This window comes from Acromyrmex echinatior, chromosome 13 (genome assembly GCF_024713525.1).
Source record: "Acromyrmex echinatior isolate Ae372 chromosome 13, ASM2471352v2, whole genome shotgun sequence".
NCBI lineage: Eukaryota > Metazoa > Arthropoda > Insecta > Hymenoptera > Formicidae > Acromyrmex > Acromyrmex echinatior.
The window spans coordinates 3,410,463-3,433,820 of record NC_141864.1 but is presented as its reverse complement, the minus strand read 5'-3'; the positions used below and the strand labels follow the sequence as shown (position 1 = coordinate 3,433,820).

General features: G+C 28.8%; 1 protein-coding gene across 3 annotated transcripts in view; it reads right to left on the bottom strand.

Moving 5' to 3' along the window:
• Positions 1-23,358, bottom strand: part of nAChRa7 (nicotinic acetylcholine receptor alpha7 subunit) — a 240,533-nt gene that overhangs the window by 76,362 nt on the left and 140,813 nt on the right. For 2 of the 3 annotated variants that reach the window (XM_087412611.1, XM_087412613.1), the window contains one exon: positions 8,485-8,529. In XM_087412611.1, coding sequence (XP_087268737.1) covers positions 8,485-8,529 — 45 coding nt within the window. Of the gene's footprint in view, positions 1-8,484; positions 8,530-20,020; positions 20,436-21,684; positions 21,821-23,358 lie in introns of those variants that run through there. The other variant, XM_087412612.1, reaches the window with a different exon arrangement.

Here is a 23,358-nt window from a genome sequence, read left to right as displayed (position 1 = left end):
ATCAGGACAGAGAACTTCACAATGATCATGGATTTTCTCGTGCAAAGAAGAAGTTCGTATAACTTGAATAGAGATGTTAGAAGATTAGTCGTTTTAATACTGTTTTATCAATGACAAAATATTATTTTATGAGATTCAAATAATGTTAGATAGATCAGAGCAACTCCTGAAGTTTGGAGAGAATAAATCTTTTGAAATTATTGACATATTAATCCTCTAGGGGCAAGTGTTGGCATATTTGCAATGTTCACTTTAAAATTAAATTCGGGATAACTTCGGGATCTATGCAGATTTGTTACTTTCAATTGAAGATGGAAATGTATAAAGCATCGACACTAAAATATAATACTTCTAACCGCTAGAAAAACTATACATTATATATATATATATATATATATATATATATATAATATGTAAATATATATTAATATGTATATGTACATCGATTTTTCACTTATAAGAAATTTTTTAACAAAATCAATAAAATAATTTTTTTTCGTAACAAGCCAATGCCATTCACAGAAGTTTAAAGATGTATCATTTTTTAGGTAAGCTTTTCAAAAAATGACTGAAATTGAAAATTTAGACTTACTGTATAAAAATGAATATTATACATGTAAAATAATCTACTACTCAATATTATATTTAATGATGCAATTTTATAATTTAAAAGAACATTTTCTCATTTTATTTTAATTTTTTATTGAAATAAAACATCTACTTATTGAAATAATTTTAATCCAGGTTCTAAATTGTTGCCAAACTCTTTGTATTACTTTCACAAATATAATATAGAAAAATCTGTGATCTTTTCATAATTCTTAAATTATTAAAAATACGTATAAAATATCCTTAAGATATTTAGAGGATCTAGACACAAACTCAAATTAAGACTACTTGTTTTAGATTTTGTTACTAATTCCTAAATGACGCCTGTTTTTTGAAGAAAGTTAAATAAGTTCGTTTCTCTTTTGACATGCGTACTAACATTCGCAAGAAGTCGCATTAGTCACGCTTCAAATGTGATTCGCATACTGATGCACTTACACGTAATACATCGTCCTTGGCGCGAAGTTTTATATTTTATGTCGCACAAGTTGCACTGGTTTCCACTCTTAGCACGTAGTAAAGCACACCACTGCCCGAGAACCCTATGCGCACCTATACATTATTTTTACCTCACGTGATTTATCGTCCCCACAGCAGTAATGGAACTCGCAAAGCCTGTCTGACACATGTGTAAAGGATTGCTTACGTATAAACATGATAATATAAACATCGTTATAAACAAATGTACTCATCAATCGTAGAAACATCTCAGAACAACGCATTAACATCATAATTGAACGTCGGACTTTGAAACAGTTTAGTGCATATGTAAAAATGAAGATCTCCTTAAGGTCTACAAAAAATTCCACGTATGGTATTTCAATGGTCATCGTATAGCTCTTCATCCCTAATACTGCACTATATCGTCCAAAGGAAGATATCTAAATGATACGAACATGGTATCTCCATTATCCGATAGTCCACGGAATCCCTGGGCAGCCATTTCGCCGGTCTAGCGCGTAACTATCATCCCATCTATTGGAAGAAATTGCTAGACGCCTCGGGATAGTTGCGCGCGAAACGTGCAGATTACGATACATCCAGAACGTGTTGCGCTCGCATAGATACTTTGTGCGTGTTCTTGCCGATAGCTTTTGCAATACCGTTTGCTCTAGTTGTATTCCTTCAGCCACGGCGAAAATTATGTAAATGCATTTCCTTTCTGAGTCCCGATGCGCGAGAGAGGCGATGAGGCGAAATGCAACGTCGCGCCATCTTGTCGCACCATGTTTCCATGTTTCCACGAATTTCATTTTTACATAAATTTTATCATCGATCATCCCGTCATTCAATCACTAAGATAAAATGACAAAGTGCACTTGATATGAGATATGCACACCCGTTTGGTGCGAGGCAATATAAAACGTAATATCCATTTACATTTAACTAGGGGAGATGGGGGCACTATGAGTCACAAAAATTCAAATTCTTAAAAGTGCATCTAAATATAAAAATGTATCATTTTTTTTTATAATTAAAACATAATGCATATTTTAAAATTTAACAAATATATTTAATAAATATGTATTAATTTTCAAGAAAAAAATAAAAACATATTTTTTATATTCTGGGTACCATAAGTCATACACAAAATAGTAGAATTATGCAAAAAATAACGATGACGAAAGTTAAAAAGTATTTTCAATTAATTCACACATTCTTAGCATAGTCACTAAACAATAAAATATAATTAAAACTAATAATTATTAAATAATAAAATAGAAAGTTATAAGAAAACAAATGAGAAATAATCATTAATATAAGATAAAAAATTTGTTACAATAAAATAAAATAAATTATTTAAAAGTATAAACCGTCCTTTTAGTATATATATTTTCTGTATTCCTGTCTCATCATGAATATTTAATGATCCATGGTATCCCAACTATATATTTAATTATACATTTAATAGAAAATTGTAAAAAATAAATGTTAGATTATTAATTGTAACGTAGTAAGTTCAGAAAAGATGTGCAGAAACTTGCATCTTATCTTTATACATGTATCTTCTACAATAAAGATATTAAAACATTTTTAAAAAATGGTGGTTAAAAAATTACTATTGCACGGAAACCATTAATGATTGATGCTTTTCGATACAACGGAATTTAATTACTGTCACTTAGATAAAAAGTATCAGCAACGAAGTAACAGTTGTACTGTACTAGTAGTATTAATTTAAACAATCTAGATTATGTTAAACAATCGATGACCCATAGTTCTCCAGTTTCCTCTATATGTCAGTTTTATATCATCTAGATATTTTAGACAATTATTTGTTGGTATAATCACGAGCAATAATATACAATTAAATTATTAATAATAATGTAAATTATAATAATGAATTTACAATAATAATTATACGAATCATATTGAAGAATATAGTGAATTTCATGCTATCAACGTTATGCAAGGGTATAAGTTTTATTTACAATGTTTCACTGTGGCGAAGATCGATGTATTAAATTGATTCACCACTCAGTTGCAATCAAAACATTAATAAAACATTGGTCCCTCGGATTGAAAACACGAATCGAAATTGCTTTATGAACGAGTGTGAATGCATTGAAGATAATCGCCTCTGACATATAAATAGAACCTTTTGATCGTGGTCTTATATTTTTCCAATTTATATGCGAATAATAGTATTGCTCGCAACGTAACGTGATAACATTTTGGTCTAAAAATGAAATATTGCATGTGCTGCGCATGATTTAATAAACTACTCGTACAGATTAAGTTAATAATTTCTGGCGACGTGATTGCGAGTGTCGAATACGTTTGCAGCATTCGTGTGCAATGCGGACTGTGTTAGAGTATAACATCGTATAAATCATTTACAAATTAAGCCAATTAAATATCACGTTCCTGTTATTCAGAAGCTACTGAAGAAAAAATTATAGTTTTTCTAAAAATTGCAAACGTGTTTTTTAGACCTCTATTATATCCGATCTAGATAAAACCGTTCAGTTACCTCTCAATATTATAGATACAATCTACGCATTTTGAATACATAGAAAAATAAAATGTATTCCGTTCTTCCTAGAAAGATTTAATTTTAGCTCTCTACTTGCATTCGACACAAGTGTATCTGATAGCGACGCTACCAGGAAATATACAACATCATATCAATACTCACGGATGTCGAATGTTCTTTGAATATCTGCATGATTTATATTTGCAAACGTATCGGCATTTTAAGTCACATGCAGCTGCGTGTTACTTCCGTATGCATTGGCCATCATGAGACACGAAGGAAAGATTAAATAGAAGGAAGCTGACGTTTCTATATTGGCATAGTAGTAAGCCTCGAAATTGCAAATGTTTATATATTTACTTATCAAATGCCATGGACATTGCAGGAAAATATAAGAAAAACATAACTATTACAATTACACAAAAGAAACGCTTTTGTTAAAGTATCTAAAGATTTAGCTGGATACAGATCTGAAAACAACTTTGTTAGGTCATCAAAATAATTACGTAGGAAACTCAATAGCATGATGGACAATGGGATATGTTGTAAAAGTCTTTACATTGTAGTAACCAGCTTGAACACCCTATATAATTATTTTGACAAGTCAATAAAATTATTTTCAGAGATCTGTAACTAATTAAATCTTTAGATGCATTAGCTTTTTTTCCACGTATGTTAAAATATATTTAATTTATAATAAAACTGAGGAAACGTGATGCATTAAGGTGATTAAGGAGTTTACCCTCTAGACGTGAATGTTGCAATGTTCACTTTAAAATTAAATTCTGAATAAATTTAGGATGAATTCCGGAACTGTAGATTAGTTATATTTAAGAACTGAAAATGGAGATGTATGTAGCATGGAATATTAAAATATAGCAGCAAGGTAATCGGATCTTATATGACTTAGTATACTCAATACAATCTATTGGTTGTTTGAATAATTAAATTACACGACAAATTTAACAGATAACATTGTAAGTCATGCAGGCTAACTCAATTGTTTATTGAAAAGAGAATGTAAAGAAAATAGTATTTTTAATATACAAAAAAATAAACTATTAGAGCCGCATTAGTTATTTGATGCGATTTTTGTAACTGGGATTGATGAAACAATCATCAAATTTTAATTTTAAACGTTTCGATCCTTATTGTAGTCATCTTCAGAGAGTAGATATATTTCAAAAAGACCATATTTACAACATGGAGGACGATTTACAACATTCTCTTCTCAACCCATTTTTTTGTATATTAACTTTATGTTTCAAAAGTCTATATATTATTTTTGTAACAGTATTATATACATATTTCAATAAATATTTCAATACATTAATAATTCAATAATTCAATATATTAATTTCAATATATTAATAAACTTATAATTTTATAAAAGCAACATTAATTACTTTATTTTCCATTTCTCTTACATTTTTTATACAAAAAAGAGGATAACATATATATTTAGGCTACATTAGATATATGTGTAAAAGAAGAACCAATTCTGCAACATTTTCATATATTTACATGAATACTCAATATGACCTAAATGCTACTTTTTTCAAATTTTTAGTGCATTTATGTAAATATTTGAAAGTGTTTCATATTTGTTTATTGCTCAGAAATGTTTCCTCTTTTGAATCTAATCATTAGTTTTTTCAATTTTGATTTATCAAAAAATTAGAAAAAGATCACAAAGCTTAAGTAGACCTGTAGGGTCTGTTACTTTACTTCAACCCATCAGAAAAACTATATTGATAAAATATCCAGATTGTTCAAGACATTTTGAAGTAAAATGGGTAAAGAAGCTGTTCTTTTTCTGACAAAATAATGTCGTTCTTAAAGGATTAATTTAACGTTGATGGTATTGTATTGAGATAAAAACGGAAGTCTTGTCGAGAAAATCCAGAATATTAATTCATAGTGACAAAAGATTAAGGTCGAGCTGAGCGAGATTAGGGCCAATCAATAGCGTAACGATCACGTCCTTCGCCATCAGCGTCGTTGTTGGAATTGTCAGATGCGCCGAAGGGGCTCCACGTGTCCGATGCGATGCAATCCGTCAATCAAACCGAAAACGATCGTCGGTAGAATCGTCAATGTTTTGAATTTAGGTCATTGCAAAGCTCGCATGAGCTCGCGCAGAATTGAACTTGCGTAAACCGTCCTATAAGCCGAAAAAAATAAACAACGGCGAGCGCTTTCGCGCGTCGGAAGCGAGCGGATCGGAAGCAGAGCGCTCTCTCTCTCAAGAAAACATTGTCGCAATCCTAATAAGGACGCACCCTCGCTCCCCGTGCTCTGGAAGTAACCTGTTGCAGCGATTCTATTAATAGTTCGGGTGCCGATAAAAATCCGATCCGACCTCGTTACGTTATCTGGTAACTCCGACGCTTTCCTAACACACGTCTTGAAATAAGATAATCTATTCCCCTGCTAAGCTTTGTGATTTTTTTTATTTTTTTGCCGAATCCAAAATTGGAAATAAGTGGTCATATTGAAAAGAAAAAACATTTCTCAAAAGAGGGAATATTAATAAAAAATATAAGATATATATTCAAATATTTATATATAGATAAAAATTTGAGAAAAGTAGCAATATTTAAAGTATTTACGCATAAAACATATTTACAAAACGTTTAATAATAAAAGATATTTTAATTTTGAAGATTTTAATATTTTTTAAATCCAAATACATCGTGTTTGTTTATTAAAAAAGTTTAAAACTAAAATATCTTTAAGTGTTTAAAAAACGAAAACGAGAACAAAACAATTTAATATATTAAATAGAATATTACATAAAGACAATGAGTCTAGTACGTTGTCGGTGCAAAACAGATTATATTGTTCAAATTTTACATTACATACAAGAGTTGTTTTGATATATTATTACCATACAAATATCTGACATAATTAAAAACTGAAATTAACAAAACGCACCTTTTCGCCCGCGTAATTTAATTGTTTTGCATCAACAACATGTTTATTGCCCTTATATAGATATTCTATTTGAAATTATTAGTTCATTGAACCTTTAGAGACTTTGTTAATTTTTAATATTCAAATTACACGGGCAAAAAGATGGGTTTTGTTAACACTTCATTTTTTAATTATATCAGATATTTGGTAATACGTTAAAACAACTCTTGTATTTAATGTAAAGTTTGAACAATATAATCTGTTTTGCACCGACAACATGGTAGGCCTTATACAGATATTATATATTTGAAATTATTAGTTCGTTGAGCTTTTATAGACTGTTAATTTTTAATATATTAGGTGTTGGAATTAATTCGTAGCGTTTTTTAATGAAAGAATGTTATTTATTTCACATGAGCATTAAAAAATACATTAATGAAAGTACTTCCCATCACTTGTAAAACGCTACGAATTAATTCCAACACCTAATATAAAAATTAAACATTTTTTTATACAGTACCTAATATGACCCTTTTATGATGTACTTGATATAACCTAAATATATATTTTTCCTTTTTCCTTTTTAAAAAATGTTAGAAAAATGGAAAACAAAGTGATCCACAATATTAATACTTTTATATAATAAGATTATAAATTCATTAACATATTGACATATGTTTATTGATATATAAGAATACACGAAAATTTTCTAAACAATGGACATATTTACTTATCTATTTATCTACTTATTTTCAATATTTAACAGGTGAATTAGAATTCTGGAATAACAAAAATACAAAAAAAAAACATAACAATCGATGTGTATATGCAATATGCTTACAGTTTGGCTATATGATTCTATCTTACAATTAGAAATAATTTCATTTCTTTGATTATAATATTAAAATGCTGTGACAAAAATATAAACTATATATACATATAATATTGTAAAGTATGAATACAGAGCTAATAACAAACCATTAAAATTAATAGTCATTTTTAGGTAGTTATATAGAAAACAATTACTTACCTACAAAATATTACATTACCACTACTACATTCTACATTTTGTTTTATTGATTGTTTTATTGACGATAACAGAATGAAGAAATTGAACAATAAACTGATGCAATCAAGTCAAACGAATAACCTGCATAAGCTACTACTGCTGTTGAATTAATCCTATATAATTATCTACAAACAGTGAATAGGACATTTTGAATATACGCCCATATTGGATCCAGTTACCTTACATTATCGATTAAATAAATTAAATAAATTAAATGATTAACTCTTCTTCAGCAATATGAAATTTTCAATCTTGCAATGGAATAAGCAACTGGATACTGATATCTTTGCACACACACAATCTCAACATTATCCAGGTCTTTTTAAGAGGTTTTTTTTCAATATCGAATCCCGCTATCTATAGTATCCATTTTGTTAATATTTATAATTAAAAAATTATCTCCCTTAAAAAATAATATTGTCAGTGGAGAATTAAATTGTGTAATGCTTTGTATGATATCGAGATGTATGCGGAATTGTTCATGTAACAAAAACATCATAATTATATGTCATAACGATTTTACGACAAAATAAAAACGTTGATAAACACAGAGTATATGGTACAATCTCTCGTACGTAACAAGAGTATGTCACACGTAATTTATAATGATATTTTTGTTTCACGCCTTTTTACATTGGTACCCGATTTACGTGATGTGACCATTCCACGAAAATATTTTTGGAATAGCTGGATAAAACCGGGTGATGTGTAACACGATAAATTGAATCACCTTGAACAACTACAAATCTATCAGCACTCGTCCAATTAACTTATAAACAGAGATCTTTTAAAAAATGACTAAAGCACCTCCCACGAATTTGCGCTGTTCGTGTAAGTGGCAGCTATCAATTGAAAAGACATCGCGGCTAGTTTTATTTCTCTCGTAAACTTCGGAAGATCTTCGAAGACTTACCAGTTTCAGCCAGAGATTCGTGATGAGCAACTGATTCTTCTCGTCCTGTAACAATAAGTCCAATTCAATATTAGTATCATATTAAATAACTGTTTTCATGCAAAATATATTTTGAATTTATTCAAATATGTTTAAATAAAAAATATTCATGAAAAGATAAATCTGAGCAATATGTTCAGATAATATTCTCATTAAATAGATTTTAATATTTACAGAATATCATAATACATATTATAATACATTTTATATTAATAAAGAAATTTAAAGTCTCCATAATCCAAACAACTGCAAATAAAATAATGAATAAAAGATGAATAAAGATGAGTTTAGGACACTTCGTATATAATATATAATTGTATAAATATTTAATATTTAAAAAAACAAACTTTTAATATTGCAAGTTAATATTATAAATATGTAAGACTTTTCTATTTTAAAAGTGGACACAAGCTTGAATTTTGTTTGAAATTCGTCTGACGCAAAACGAATTAACGCGCTAGAAGCGGCCTCGTAACTCATTATGCAGTTTCATATCGCAATTAAAAATTGCTGCAGAAGAGCGCATGTGTATTTAACAAGGTTTGTGAAGACAAAAGACCTTCATTGCTCAGAATGTCCGCAAGTTGCATAATAATGGTATACAAAGTGCGTTATTTAATCAATTGGACGTTGTTGACAAAGTAAATTATTTGTGCATATTTTCATGACTATCACAAATTTAGTATAATAAATCTTTCTTGAAAATAAGCTCTTTTCACGGATAATATGGCGTTAAAGAAAGATGATCGAGCAACGTCAATAAATTACGAAAAATTTTTGTGCTCATAAATTTATATTACATTAAAGAAGAGAGAGAGAGAGAGAGAGAGAGAGAGAGAGAGAGAGAGAGAGAGAGAAAGAGAGAGAAAAAGAGAGAAGGGGGGGAAGAGAGAGACGGAGAAAAATGTTTAAAAGAATATTACAAACAATATTACTCGCCGTGTTCAAATATTTTACAACATAATAAAACCGTTTGTTTACTAAGGTATTTAATAAAGTGCTTAGTTTATGTATGTAACATAATTTTATTGTGTAACTTGTAAATATCACTATTATTCTTAACTTATAAAATTAATTTCTGCTGAAATCTTATTATAAAAGCGTATTCACAATACTTGAAATATTTTTCGAGAATTTTTTCACATGTGTGTCACGAGAGTTCAATGTATATAATTAATACTACAATCCAAGCTGAATTCTAGAATACTCTGTTGGCTTTTATCAGCTCTCGTACGCCAATTAAAGTCGTCAACTCTTATGAAAACATAGATTGTTGTAACCAATTCGTTACTGAAAATTGAATGGGAAATTAATTAATACACGTCAGAATTAGTTTAAAAAGTGACCAATCAACGCAAATTCAAAAAATTTTATACGTTTTTGGAAATTTAAACAAAAAGATATTTATTAATATGCATATAGACATATAGACATATGTTATACAATAATTACTCTTCTCGTGTTAAAATATAGAGTATGTATGAAATTATAAAATTGTCTCAGTCAACAAAATTTATTTTATATCAAATGTAATAAAAATAAAAACTTATCCAAAAATTTTCTAAAAATCTAAAAAGTTTTAATAAACAGGGATTAAAGAAAAATATATATAATTATAATTATTACATGTAATATAATTATTAATATATACACTAAAGATTATTAGTTTAAAGAATTCATAGAACATTAAATTATATTACACTTTTATAAATTAATTAATATTAATTAATATTAATTTATAGAAGTGTAATGTAATTATAAATGAAAGTCTCATAAAACTGTTATTTATTATTAGTATATATATATATATATATATAAAATAAATAAATAATATAAAAGGGCTACGAATCAAGCTGGATGTTTTATGCTAATAACTTTTATATAAACAACGAATCAATATTGATAACATAAAGTAAACAAAATTTAACAAATGTTTCGACTCCAATCAAGTCATTCTCAATGTTAGATAAATTTAAATTAATAATACTAACGAAAAATGCAATAATATTCGCATGTGAAAAAATTAATTTCCTAAAGTGAGGAGATGTAATATGACCAAATTCCTGGAATTATATAAAGAAAGATATATTGTAATAAAGACAAAGTCATGAATTGGAAATAGAGGCATACGAATTTATGAAAAATAAAAAATAGAAAACTTAGAGGAAATGTAGAAAACAAGAAGAGCGCAATTCTCTTTGGGAAAAGTCTTGTTTTACATCATGTCCGCATGTCAAGAGAAATATCCTGAAGACAAATATCGCACATATGCGACGAGTGAGTGCATGCAACGAGCCTCGTGACTTCTTGATGTACAAGATAGAAACTGTCCCCAATATATTGCTCAGTTCGCTATATTGCTATGATTTTTACTACCGTCGCGTACAAGATTTCTGGTCTCGTTTGTTCTCTTCATACATTATCAGCCTCGTCACGTAAGGCATCGGCTTTCAAATTTCCCGTGTTCAAACCGCGTTCTTATCCTGATTACGAGCAGCATCTTAGGAATGCTTACTTCCGTGCTGCATGGAAGCTGCATTCCTGTGTCCCATGGGAGGCTCGCATCCACGAAGATGAACTTCGATATATCCTCGAAATGTACGGCAATACGTAGATATATCGATCCTTGTATCACGAAAGCTTAGGAAGGAGAAACGGTAAGAACAACGAAATAATATATAACGTTGTATCACGAAAAATAACTATATAGTGCAGTAATGAAAGATAATTCTTAAACCAATGAGAAAATTAATCACCGAATCTTTCATAATTAAAATTCTATAAATTATATTTTTATAGTAGTATTATATAATAGAATACATTTCTGTTTTGTAATACACAGTTACAAGAAAATATGTAGCTTAACAATAATTGCTTAATACGTCTATTATATATGTTTATAAATGTATTCTCCACATTGAATTTCTTTTGGAATTGTTACAAGATACAGACTATTTATCTTTATCGATGATAGCAATCTTATAATTATTTCCGTATCGATAGAGAGAGAGAGAGAGAGAGAGAGAGAGAGAAAGAGAGAGAGAGAGTTTCGCAATTCTCTAAATCAGTCGTATATCAACAGAGTTAACAATCGACTTTTCTTCTCCTGCGGCATATATCGGACGTTTTAGAAGTCCTGATCTATTTCATGGAGAAAAGTGAGCTCTGAGTTTCTCATCGGCTTACCTTTCGTTCGTTCGCGAGATAAACTGTTTCTCGATAATTGGATCTTATCGTTTAACCTCGCCCCTTTCAAAAACCACTATCCAAAGCTCTATCTAAGGTCGAGGTTAATCCACGTGGTCATTACTTCCCCACATTCCCTTACATAATTTAACGTCTCGCTGAAACTTTTCATTGTCGATCATTCTCCAAACACCTGCTCGATTCTGTAGGGTTAATGGGATCATATAGTTGCACACGATCACAACCGCCATCTCAACTTCTGACATTGTCACTGGTTTAACTACAGTGTGGGATTGCGGAATTATACAGGAAAATGAAATTTTTAAAATTTTGTAGCAGTAATATAGCAATAATAATGTTTTTTAAGTATTTAAAACTGATTTCTCATCAACATATATTTGATTAAAGTATTACAACTTTTTAATTTCGAAATATGTATACTTAATTAAATCTCAAATTTTTTTATAAATCTCAATTAAACTTTAAAATTTATTTAAATAAAATATAATAATCTACTATTCAGATATAAATTTTAAAAATTTAATTGAGATTTACAATTTGAGATTCACACAATTAAGTATACATAAATTTCAAAATTAAAAATTTGTAATACTTTAATCAAATCGTACATAAATAGCATCTGAAAGAAAACATAAGTGCAAAATATGTTAAAAATGATTCCATATTGCTTTAAGGAGTACAATTGTGATCAAATCTTCAATCTGAAAGAATTTTTTTTCTGCGCCAAACATAACAGCGCTTCGTTTTTCTCGATGACTGTCGAATCTCATGGCGCGCTATTATCTGGACTTGTTCCAACGTACTCTGTTTTTCTGGGCGTCGAGTCCTCCACCGGAATTTTCGAGCAGACTGGGGCAAATACTTAGTGGTTTAACAAGCTGCCGTCTACCGCGTAGCTAAACGAGAACGAGAAAGAAAGAGAAAAATGTTTCACCGCAACATAACAATTCGCTAGGATTGTTTGAATGCAAGAAACGGAACAGCCAAAATCTTATTTATTTGTCGTAACTTCACGACAAATTAGACATTTTTAGAAACGTGAATTACTCTGACAAAAGTCGAGTAAATACGCTCAATGAATCACTAATTATCAGTAAACACCATTGATTTTATACTGAATTTTCTCTCTCTTCTTCCTCTCTCTCTCTCCCTCTCTCCCTCTGCCTCCTTTCTCCCCTTTCTATCTATCTACTTATTTATCTATCTACTTTTATTATATACAATATACCTCTATCTTTTTTGCATATAAAATAAATGTAGTTAGAACATGAATCAATTATTGGACGAAATGATAAAATGTTTCAAATAATAAGTTTTAAATAATATTTATGAATCTAAATAAATTCATTAGTAAATTTTTATTAAAAAATTTATTTAGAATTGTATATATCATTAAATTAATTAAATTAATTAAATTAGCTTAATATTTAAAATTGTATATCACTTTGTCCAAGAAATTGGGCCATGTCCACTAACTGGACATCCACTAACTGTACATTTTATATATTTGTATATTTTTCAAAAATAATTTAATACCAATTTCAATTATTAGATGTTTATCATCAATTAATTACAAATTAGATATTATTACCAGAAATTCAATATTTGTTTCAGTTAAATGAATACTAATTCGTACTTTGGATGTATAGTATTTCCATAACCACATTATTACGCAATGTTGTAGATACTCCGGATGCTGATTAGGAAACTATGCCGAGGATTGTTTCATGTGATATGGTTTAGCCACAATTGTACAGATTTTATGCGACCAAAGAGAACGTTCAGAACCTGCCCCGACAAATTGAACACTGCCGCAGACTATTGCGGTCACTTCAATCAATCGCTCAGCTCGATTGCGTCTACAAAGGAGAGTTATCTCCTCTTGACACGTGTGCATCCAGTTATCTTGCTCGTTGATACTTGCCCTAAAACCGCCTTGACCTCGATTATTATTCTTTACGTGAGAGATTTACGTAGCCGCAATTGAATCAATAATACTGCTTTGATTGCATATGGTGCCTAAAACGGAGATTAATATATTCGGAATTCACAGAAGCTTATAAATGGAAACTGGTTTTCATTGTTTTCAGATAGCTTCGTTCAATTTCTTAATAACAGAGATATAGAAAAAAATATATATATATATATAAATTATACATATATATATATATATATATATACATATACATAATGTTACAACTGCAGAAGGTATAAAATATGATATATGATAAAAAGTTTGAAAAAATATGTTTTTATTTTTCTTAATTCTTAAATTATTTAATCGAACAATCTTACAAGATGCATATTGATGACAGGAGATGAAAATATTCAACGTGCTCTGGCTCGTATTGCAATTTCAAAGTTAAATGTTCTACAAAGTTACTAAACTTGGATTACGGAGACTGAGTAACAGAAATATATGTTACTATGAAGTTAGATTGGCTTACACGAAGATAACTGCAATTATGTGAATTTCCATCCAAGAAATTACCAGTGAAAATACTCACGAAATTTAACGCACTTAGCATAACGTAAAGTATTGTTGGAACGTAAATAGAGTTACCGCGAAATAGAACATACCTAATTTATTTCAGACTTCCATGCGACGAACTTGAAAGCATTATCTTGCTCAATGATATTTCAATCATTTTATCTTATGATATAAAATATACTTATAATTAGCAATTTAAGTTATTTCATATATCAGGTTTTTTATGTATTAAATTATTTTATATATTATATTTTGATTTAATTTTTTTATTTAATAACAAATTTTATTGTATCATTTAAATTAAAATTTGTTTTAAGTAAATGATGTTTATTTAAAGTAATAGGAAAAGATTGTTGCGATTAAAACGTAATATTTATCAGAGAAATTCTTTTTCTAATGAGCAAGATTATAATTGTATCTAACTGTTAGTGACAGTTGAAGAGAATTTTTATTTCACGGCGGATCTACAGTACAGATTTGCCGACAGGTATGTCAATACTAGTCAATGACATAGACATATCGAGTAATAAAATAATCAAAGAAAATACTTTCGTTAACTCATCAAAGCCAAATGTTATCTTGATGTAGGAATTTTCTCGCATATACGCAAAGAACACTCGACGTCGAAAAAGCGCAGGAACATTTATGGCAAAATTAATAAAATTACTATGAGCGAGTAGTTGAAAGATGGTATTGTTTCCAGGTCAGTGATTTTAAACCAAGTGTACCAGAAATATTAACGATCGTAATAACAGCAGTAAAATATTAAAAGGCTGCTAAGATGACTTCCATGCTGTTTTCGAATGCATAAACGTCGAAACGATGGAATTCTCAAAATTTATAATAAATTCGGACTATGCGCGGAGGAAGAAAAGAATCACGGAAAACAATAGATTGTTTCAATGAAATGCTTTACAAAAATGGATGTAAACAAGTTACAATGGACATTTGCATAGCATGGAACATGCATATTATAAAAATGCTTCGAAAATAAAAAAATGCATTGGGATATTTATATATGGAACTTTTTGTTTAAGCAGTTTTTGTTTAAAACTTTATTTTATCAATTTTCTAAAATTAAATTAATGAAAATTATAATTTTTTACAATAAATTAGCTTTATGTACATATACGTAAATATACACACTCTTTCTTTATGTAGTCGATTAATTAATTTTGAAAATGGATATTTTTAAATTCTTTCTTTTACTAAATTTAATAGACAGCAGCTTCGGTCAAATGCTTTTAATGGAAAATATTTAATTAAATTTGTATAAATAAGATATTTATATAAATCGAAAAATGTAAATTTTCTATTTATAAAAAAATATAAATAAATTAAACCCTGTAAATTTTTGCGTAGGTATTATATTTTTTGCGTAACGAATTAATACATAAAATTTAGCGTTAATTTGAATTTATAAACATTAGTCGATTCGACTTATCGACTAACTTATCATATAATATATAATATTATATATTTATTTATACATATGAACTATTTATTGAATCAAAATTATAGATAAAGAAGGATTTTACTAATTTTTATAACTTTAATTAATGCCAGTGTAAAATTGCATTGGCTTTTAGTGTTTGAGTGTCTAATAATTTGCGTTTAATTGAGTGTTTGCTTTAAACTGTTTGCAGGTAGTTACTTTACAAAACAGGATACAATCGACTTGGTATTAGATACGAATTGGTAACGTACTCGGATCGCGTATGGTTATTAGACTTGCTTTAAAATGCAGGAACGTGCGAATAGGATCCCGAGTAATTTCCAAATCAATAGGTGTTGCGAAGACTTCCGAATGACTTCGCAGAGAATTGGCGTGCCCGAATTCTCGGCTACCCCAGCGGGAACATGAATCGCAAATTCGTCCTCGCCACGATGGTGCATCACCCAGTTATACTGCAGCCGAATGTAGATACGGTGTAACGAAATCGTCTCCGGGGATATCATTCCGCTGCATACATCCTACAGCATCTCAAACTATTCGCAGACCGTGCGCAGTCTTTTCCTGGAATACGTATTCCTCGAAAAGTTCAAACAAATCGAGCCGCATTAGCTGCCGCATTAAATTCTCTATCAAATAGATTATTTCTGGGAGTTTACGCGCAAATCCCATGACATTAGTAACGTTGACGAAACACGGATAGGTAAAATTTCAAAATTCTAGACTACGTGATAATATAATACAAGAATATCGTATTAATAATATGAGAATGATAGAGATACTTTTGTTAAAATTTGACCTATTTGTGTTTCATTGACGGAACTTGTGCATAATCTCAGAATATATAAATAACGTTTAAGCAATTTAAATTCCTATCGAATCGTTTTGCATCTAGATAGATTAATGTATAATTTAATTTAAGTAATCATCTTATCATTAATTCTTATTCAATAATTTTCTATTCTAATTTGTATTGTTATTTTAATCAACCAAAGGGATATTGCATATACTAGTGCGATTGATGCTTTTGTAAATTGCAGAATATCATACAAATGAAAAATTTATGGAATTATGCGCGCATCCTCGAGTATGATGTATGGAAAGCGTTCTCCGAAAGCTCATCATTGGTCTGAGCGCATTGTTCGGCAGATCGAGACGCGTGGGATGAAGAGGAGGAACGGGAGATGTTATGTGTCCATGCATGTAACATGCTGAGAGCAATGCCGTAACGTGTTACAGTCATTTGGGGAATGCCATAATGTCACGTGACCAATTTGCGTCGCGGCTAGGATTCGAACGGAATCGCGAATCCTCGCGTGGCCTCCATTGCGATGAAAAGGTCACCCGTCGATTGTTGCAACAATGTAATCGAACAGATGCATCGAAGCTAAACGAACTGATCGGAAACGTCCAACAGATCTCCGATAACTACACATATTGCGGTGGACACTGACAGAAAGATTAGGAAACTGTAATACTATAGGCTTGCTGGATACGTTCTGCATATTCTATTGTATTAATTTGAAAAATAGAAAATACTATTTTAATTATTAAACATTATAAATTTTATACATTGATAAAATTTATTTTATAATTAGTTTAAAGATTATGTAGCAAGTATACTAGTACTTTTTTTATAATAATATTTATCTGAACATGTAGTTTGCATAGAAGGATTGAGTGTACATATTCATTAAGAATAAAAAGAAAACATTCCCAATAAATACAAAAGATCAAAGCAAATTAATCGAAAATTCCAATTCCGAATATGCATTTGCTGTTAATTACCGCATGTGTCATGTACACAAACACGCAATTAAATGCTACAGCTCGTCGCTTGTGAAACGATGCACATTGCTTTTACTAGATAAGGCACATCTCATTTATTACTTTTTGGCTTAATAGTCAGATAACTAGACTTTGTCAATCTTGAAATAAAATACAATTGACAGTGATATTTTACATCCATATTTCTGATTAGATTTTTCCTTATCAAAAATTATAGTAAACTGCTAAAACTGTATTTGTCGAATAATTTACAACGTACATAGATAAACATGTAGGTGGAAAATCTGATCATCGTTTATTGAGTGTATGATAAGTTAAGTATAAATACAGATTAAAAAAGCACGTTCCAAGCACCCTCAACGATGGAATGCTGCTATTATTGTACATGCGTTTTTTTTTTAAACATCCTATATATGGGTGGGCGAGATCCATGAAACATTCTGTTTTTTCGATAAACGATACTTCCGCATAAGAGTAACGTTTTATTGGAGAACTTGTAGGGAAAATCAAAACCGCTTTCATTATATCCGAAAGGTCATTCGTTGATTGCGTCAAATAAAATAGACGGATAGGTAACCGATACGCGCGGATATGAGTGTTTCCTCTTTCAAGTAAAAAATTTTAATTTAATATCAAGTGAACACACACACACACACACACACACACACACACACACACACACACACACACAGAGGTATATATATATATATATATGTATATACAGATTTATATCTATATTGAGGATCACTTTCGAAAGCCTACAAAAATTAGTGTTACTTTTAATTTTGCATGTTATAAAAAATCAAATATACTTGGAGACTTAACATCAACCATTTATAATATATAAATTTATATAACACATATTTAAAAAAAAATATTTTAATGACATATTAGATATACAATCTCTACAAAGAAAATTAAATTTGGAAGTACGTTTAATATTTACACTTCAAATAAACGATCTATGTTAAAAGATTTTTCAACTCAATTTAGTCCAATCTACCTGCTCAGGACGAGCGGGGTCGTATATTAATAACACCCTGTATATAATTATTTTAGAAAAAATATATAATTATTTTATTTAAATTTTAAGTAACTCTCCTTTTATCTAAATTATGTAAAAGGAGAATTACTTAAAAATTACTTCTGCAACAAATAAATTAAAATCCAAATTAAAACTGAGTAAGAAAATAACTTATAATAATTAATTTCAAAAATAATTGCTATACGAACGCATGCAGTGTGCATGCGTTCATGCAAAATAATCATACAATTACGAAAATATAATTTTTGTAAGCATTGAATTTTGAACCCATTATTTAATTAGATATAAAACAATCATGTATTATCTAAAAATTTTAAAGTATTATTTAAATTTTATACAAATCTATTTTTGCTAAGATCTTTAGAGAATATATATAATTATTTTAGAATTATATATTTTATTAAAAAATGTATAATTATTTTAGATAATACATAATTATCTTATATCTATAATTAAATAATGGGTTCAAAATTCAATGCTTACAAAAATTATATTTTCATAATTGTATGATTATTTTTCAGCAAACTGCATGCGTTCATATAGCAATTATTTTCTTAGTAAAAATAAATTTGTATAAAATTTTAAAGTATTATTTAAATTTTATACACATTTATTTTTGCTAAGATCTTTAGAGAATATATATAATTATTTTAGAGAATATATATAATTATTTTATCTCTCTCTAAATTTTAAATAATTCTCCCTTTATCTAAATTATGTAAAAGGAGAATTACTTCAAAATTACATCTGTAACAAATAAATTAAAATCTAAATTAAAAGTGAGTAAAAAAATAACTAATAACTTTAAACATTACTTTAAAAATAATTGCTATATGAACGCATGCAGTTTGCTGAAAAACAATCATATAATTTTGAAAATATAATTTTTGTAAACATTGAATTTTGAACCCATTATTTAATTAGATATAAAACAATTATATATTATCTAAAATAATTATACATTTTTTTATAAAATATATAATTCTAAAATAATTCTAAAATATATAATTCTAAAATAATTATATATAATTATATATAATTATATATTCTTTAAAGATCTTAGTAAAAATAAATTTATTTAAAATTTTAAAATATTTAAATTTTATACAAATTTATTTTTGCTAAAATTTTCTTTAGAGAATATATATAATTATTTTAGAAAAAATATACTTTATCTAAATTTTTAATAACTCTCCTTTTATCTAAAAATCTAAATTATGTAAAAAGATATTTACTTAATAATTACTTAAAAATTTTATACAAATTTATTTTCGCTAAGATTTTTAAAAAATGTATATACAATAATTATTTTAGAGAATATATAATACCTTAGAGAATGTATAATTATTTTATAGAATTACTTTATATAATTATTTTATAGAACATAGAATTATTTAAATCATTTTATTTAACAATGATTTAAAAATAATCATTTTTAAATTATTGTCAAATAAAATGATTTAAAAACTAGCGAAAAAAGGTTAATATTACACAAATAAAAAATAATATTTACCGCCAGGTTGCTCCATCAGTGCCCGATGTCTCTCCCAGACCTCCACCTCCTCTCAGAATATGCACAGGACACTCGCGTAAAACACTCGCGTAAAACACTCGCGAATACACTGTAATCGCGCGCGGACTATAACTTGAGTCCAATAACTAGAACGGCACTCGCGAAACGCGCGACGCGACGAACCGGCTGCGGTTCGTTCATTTTCAAGTAAATCGGCGACGTTAGCTTCCCCCTTGGATTTTTACACGAAGAGAACGATTTTACTCAATATCTAAAAATTTATCTAGATATATACATTCAGACACATCCGAAAATTTTTAGATATTTGAGAAAAATCATTCTTTTCGTGTAAAATATCCTCTGGGTACTGAGCCCCCTCACCACGTCAAGGTGTACCCGTGAGAGGGAAGATAATCTGAAAAATGTAATAAATAGCTATATTACTATGCTATTATTGCAATCGGTTAACTTTTAGAAACGAATATCACGTCTGCAATCCGTTATCATTGCGAAAAAGTCAAAGCAGATAAAAGGGATGAATCTTTTATTTATTCATAGATAATGTCTGTAAGATATGATTAGAATCTATAAAATAGGCTAGAGATTAATAAAAGGAAGAAATGTTTCTTTTATTAATTGTTCCAAAGTTACGGTTAATTTTTTAACGGATCGTAACGAAAGATGCACAAAAACAAAAATTAATTAAATTATTAAACTGTATTAATTGTATTGAAAGCAGGAATTGCGACTTTTTTGCATGAGAGTATTCATATCAACGTTGCTTTTCTATGACTCGTGTGATACCGTTCGTACAAACAAGTAGCCGTGTCGCATACTGCTCCTTTTCACATTTCTTTTTGAAACATATAATAATAGCAAAAAGTGCTAGGTATAATACGAAATGTTGTATTTTATGAATATTCACATAATACGATTACTAGTATGAATAATTATTCATAAAATATAATACAACGTTTCATATTGTATTAGACATTCTCCGCGAAAAAGATTTCAAAAAGTAATGTGAAAAGAAGCCGCGACACAGCTACGTTGTTTGTACGAGCTTCGGTAAGGGAATAATAACTGCGCGATAACTAGGCGTAAACATGACGCGCCGTTCCGTGCCACCTCGTACCATCCCCAACCGAAGGTCACGCGCCAACCGTCGAAATACTACGTACTAACGTACGCCTATTACAAAATCAGTAAAATAATATTCGTAATTACGTTTTAATATTCTTCGATGAATATTACACGATGCTTTATTTATATACGATTTACGTTTTATTTTTTGAATTCGTTACGCAATTCTATATCTTAGGCCGGTATTCATAGTCAGGGCTTATATTCAAGACCGTCTTAAGTATCATTTTAAGAAGTCACGAATCAGAGATCCGTATTAACATCGTAAGACATTACTTAAGACAGTCTTGAAATAAGAACGGACTATGAATATCGCCCTTAAATATCTAATTAATATATCTGTAAATGTGTAATATATGATATTTCTATTTATATCCATTATTATATTTAGTTCAAATTGTTTCATAATTTAAAAAATGTTTGCGCTTATCTTTACTTAAAGAATATATATTATTAATCTTTATTTGAACGTAATCGTCAAAGAGAGTAATAAAGATTGAGATATAACTCTGAGTACACACCTTAGTTTTGAGCAATATTACTATTTGAGCCTCCTTATGTAATTAATTAACAGTTCGCGTTCGTGAATCTCTAATTTTCGTAGATTAATGCGCGAGCGCCTCACGCCACACGTCCGTCTTGCTGCGAAGTCGAGCGAATACCAAAGTGACGATCGACTACCGCGCCGCGCCCCCCTACGCCTTCGCCTCGCGACCCACCGCTTTTCGTCGCGCGCGACCCCCTTCCCCCCCGAGTTTTTCGCCGGGTGCTATTTATAGCCTATTTAGGCGTTTGAAAAATATTGAACGGTTAGTACAATTATTCAAGTATTTTATGATTTTGGCAAACGGATATCGCCGTACATTTCGCGTTTTGCTTTGTGGCATCTCGGGCACAATCCTATATTACTTGCATGGTTCTCTTAAACGAATTAGTAATTATTCGCGTGAGATATTTTTGATATTTTCAATAATTCTCAATTTTCATAATTCTTTTTAATGATCCATTCTTCAATAAAGATTGATAAAATATATGTTTTTTATATGCGAATTTTCTTAATATCGTGAAACAATTTGTGCTGAATACAGCTTTGGCTAAAAGTACTAAACATCTTGTTAATCATTATTTAATTTTTCAGTTATTCATACTAATAATAAATTAATTTAAGACACTACCACTACTGCAAATTATCCGTGTTTCGGAAATTCTTTCTTAAAACTTTCTAAATTTACGTATAATACCGATCATGGCTCGATAAAATAACGTACGAATTATTTAAAATAAAAAATATAAAATAAGTTCCAGAAACTTATTTAAAATCGTAGGAATCTGTAAAAAGAACAGGTACGAAAAACTTGTTTAAAATAAAAGATGTAAAAATAGTTTCCGAAAACTTATATAAAATATTAAATAAGAAATAAATCAGAAGTGTATAGTTATTTAAAATAACGAATTAATACTAAATAACGCTTTTAATTTTTTTATTTAAATTACATACTTTAATTTTCGTCGCTTTTGCAAGTAAATGAAAATTATTAAACGGTTCTTACGTACATTTTGACATCTTTAGAAAGTATTTGTAAAGTTATATATTTATAATAAATTGTATATAAATTGTTATAACTAAATATAGTTCACAAAATAAGAAAACTGTATTTTTTTATACAAAAATGTAAAACTCTGAAGCAAAAATATTTAAAGGATAAATATGTTTTAATATCTTAAAATTGACATTCAAAACATTTTATAATTGGAATATATGTTTAAAAACATATATTATTATATATATTATATATGAAACATATTTATCCTTTAAATATTTTTGCTTCAGAGTTTTACATTTTTGTATAAAAAAATACAGTTTTCTTATTTTGTGAACTATATTTAGTTATAACAATTTATATACAATTTATTATAAATATATAACTTTACAAATACTTTCTAAAGATGTCAAAATGTACGTAAGAACCGTTTAATAATTTTCATTTACTTGCAAAAGCGACGAAAATTAAAGTATGTAATTTAAATAAAAAAATTAAAAGCGTTATTTAGTATTAATTCGTTATTTTAAATAACTATACACTTCTGATTTATTTCTTATTTAATATTTTATATAAGTTTTCGGAAACTATTTTTACATCTTTTATTTTAAACAAGTTTTTCGTACCTGTTCTTTTTACAGATTCCTACGATTT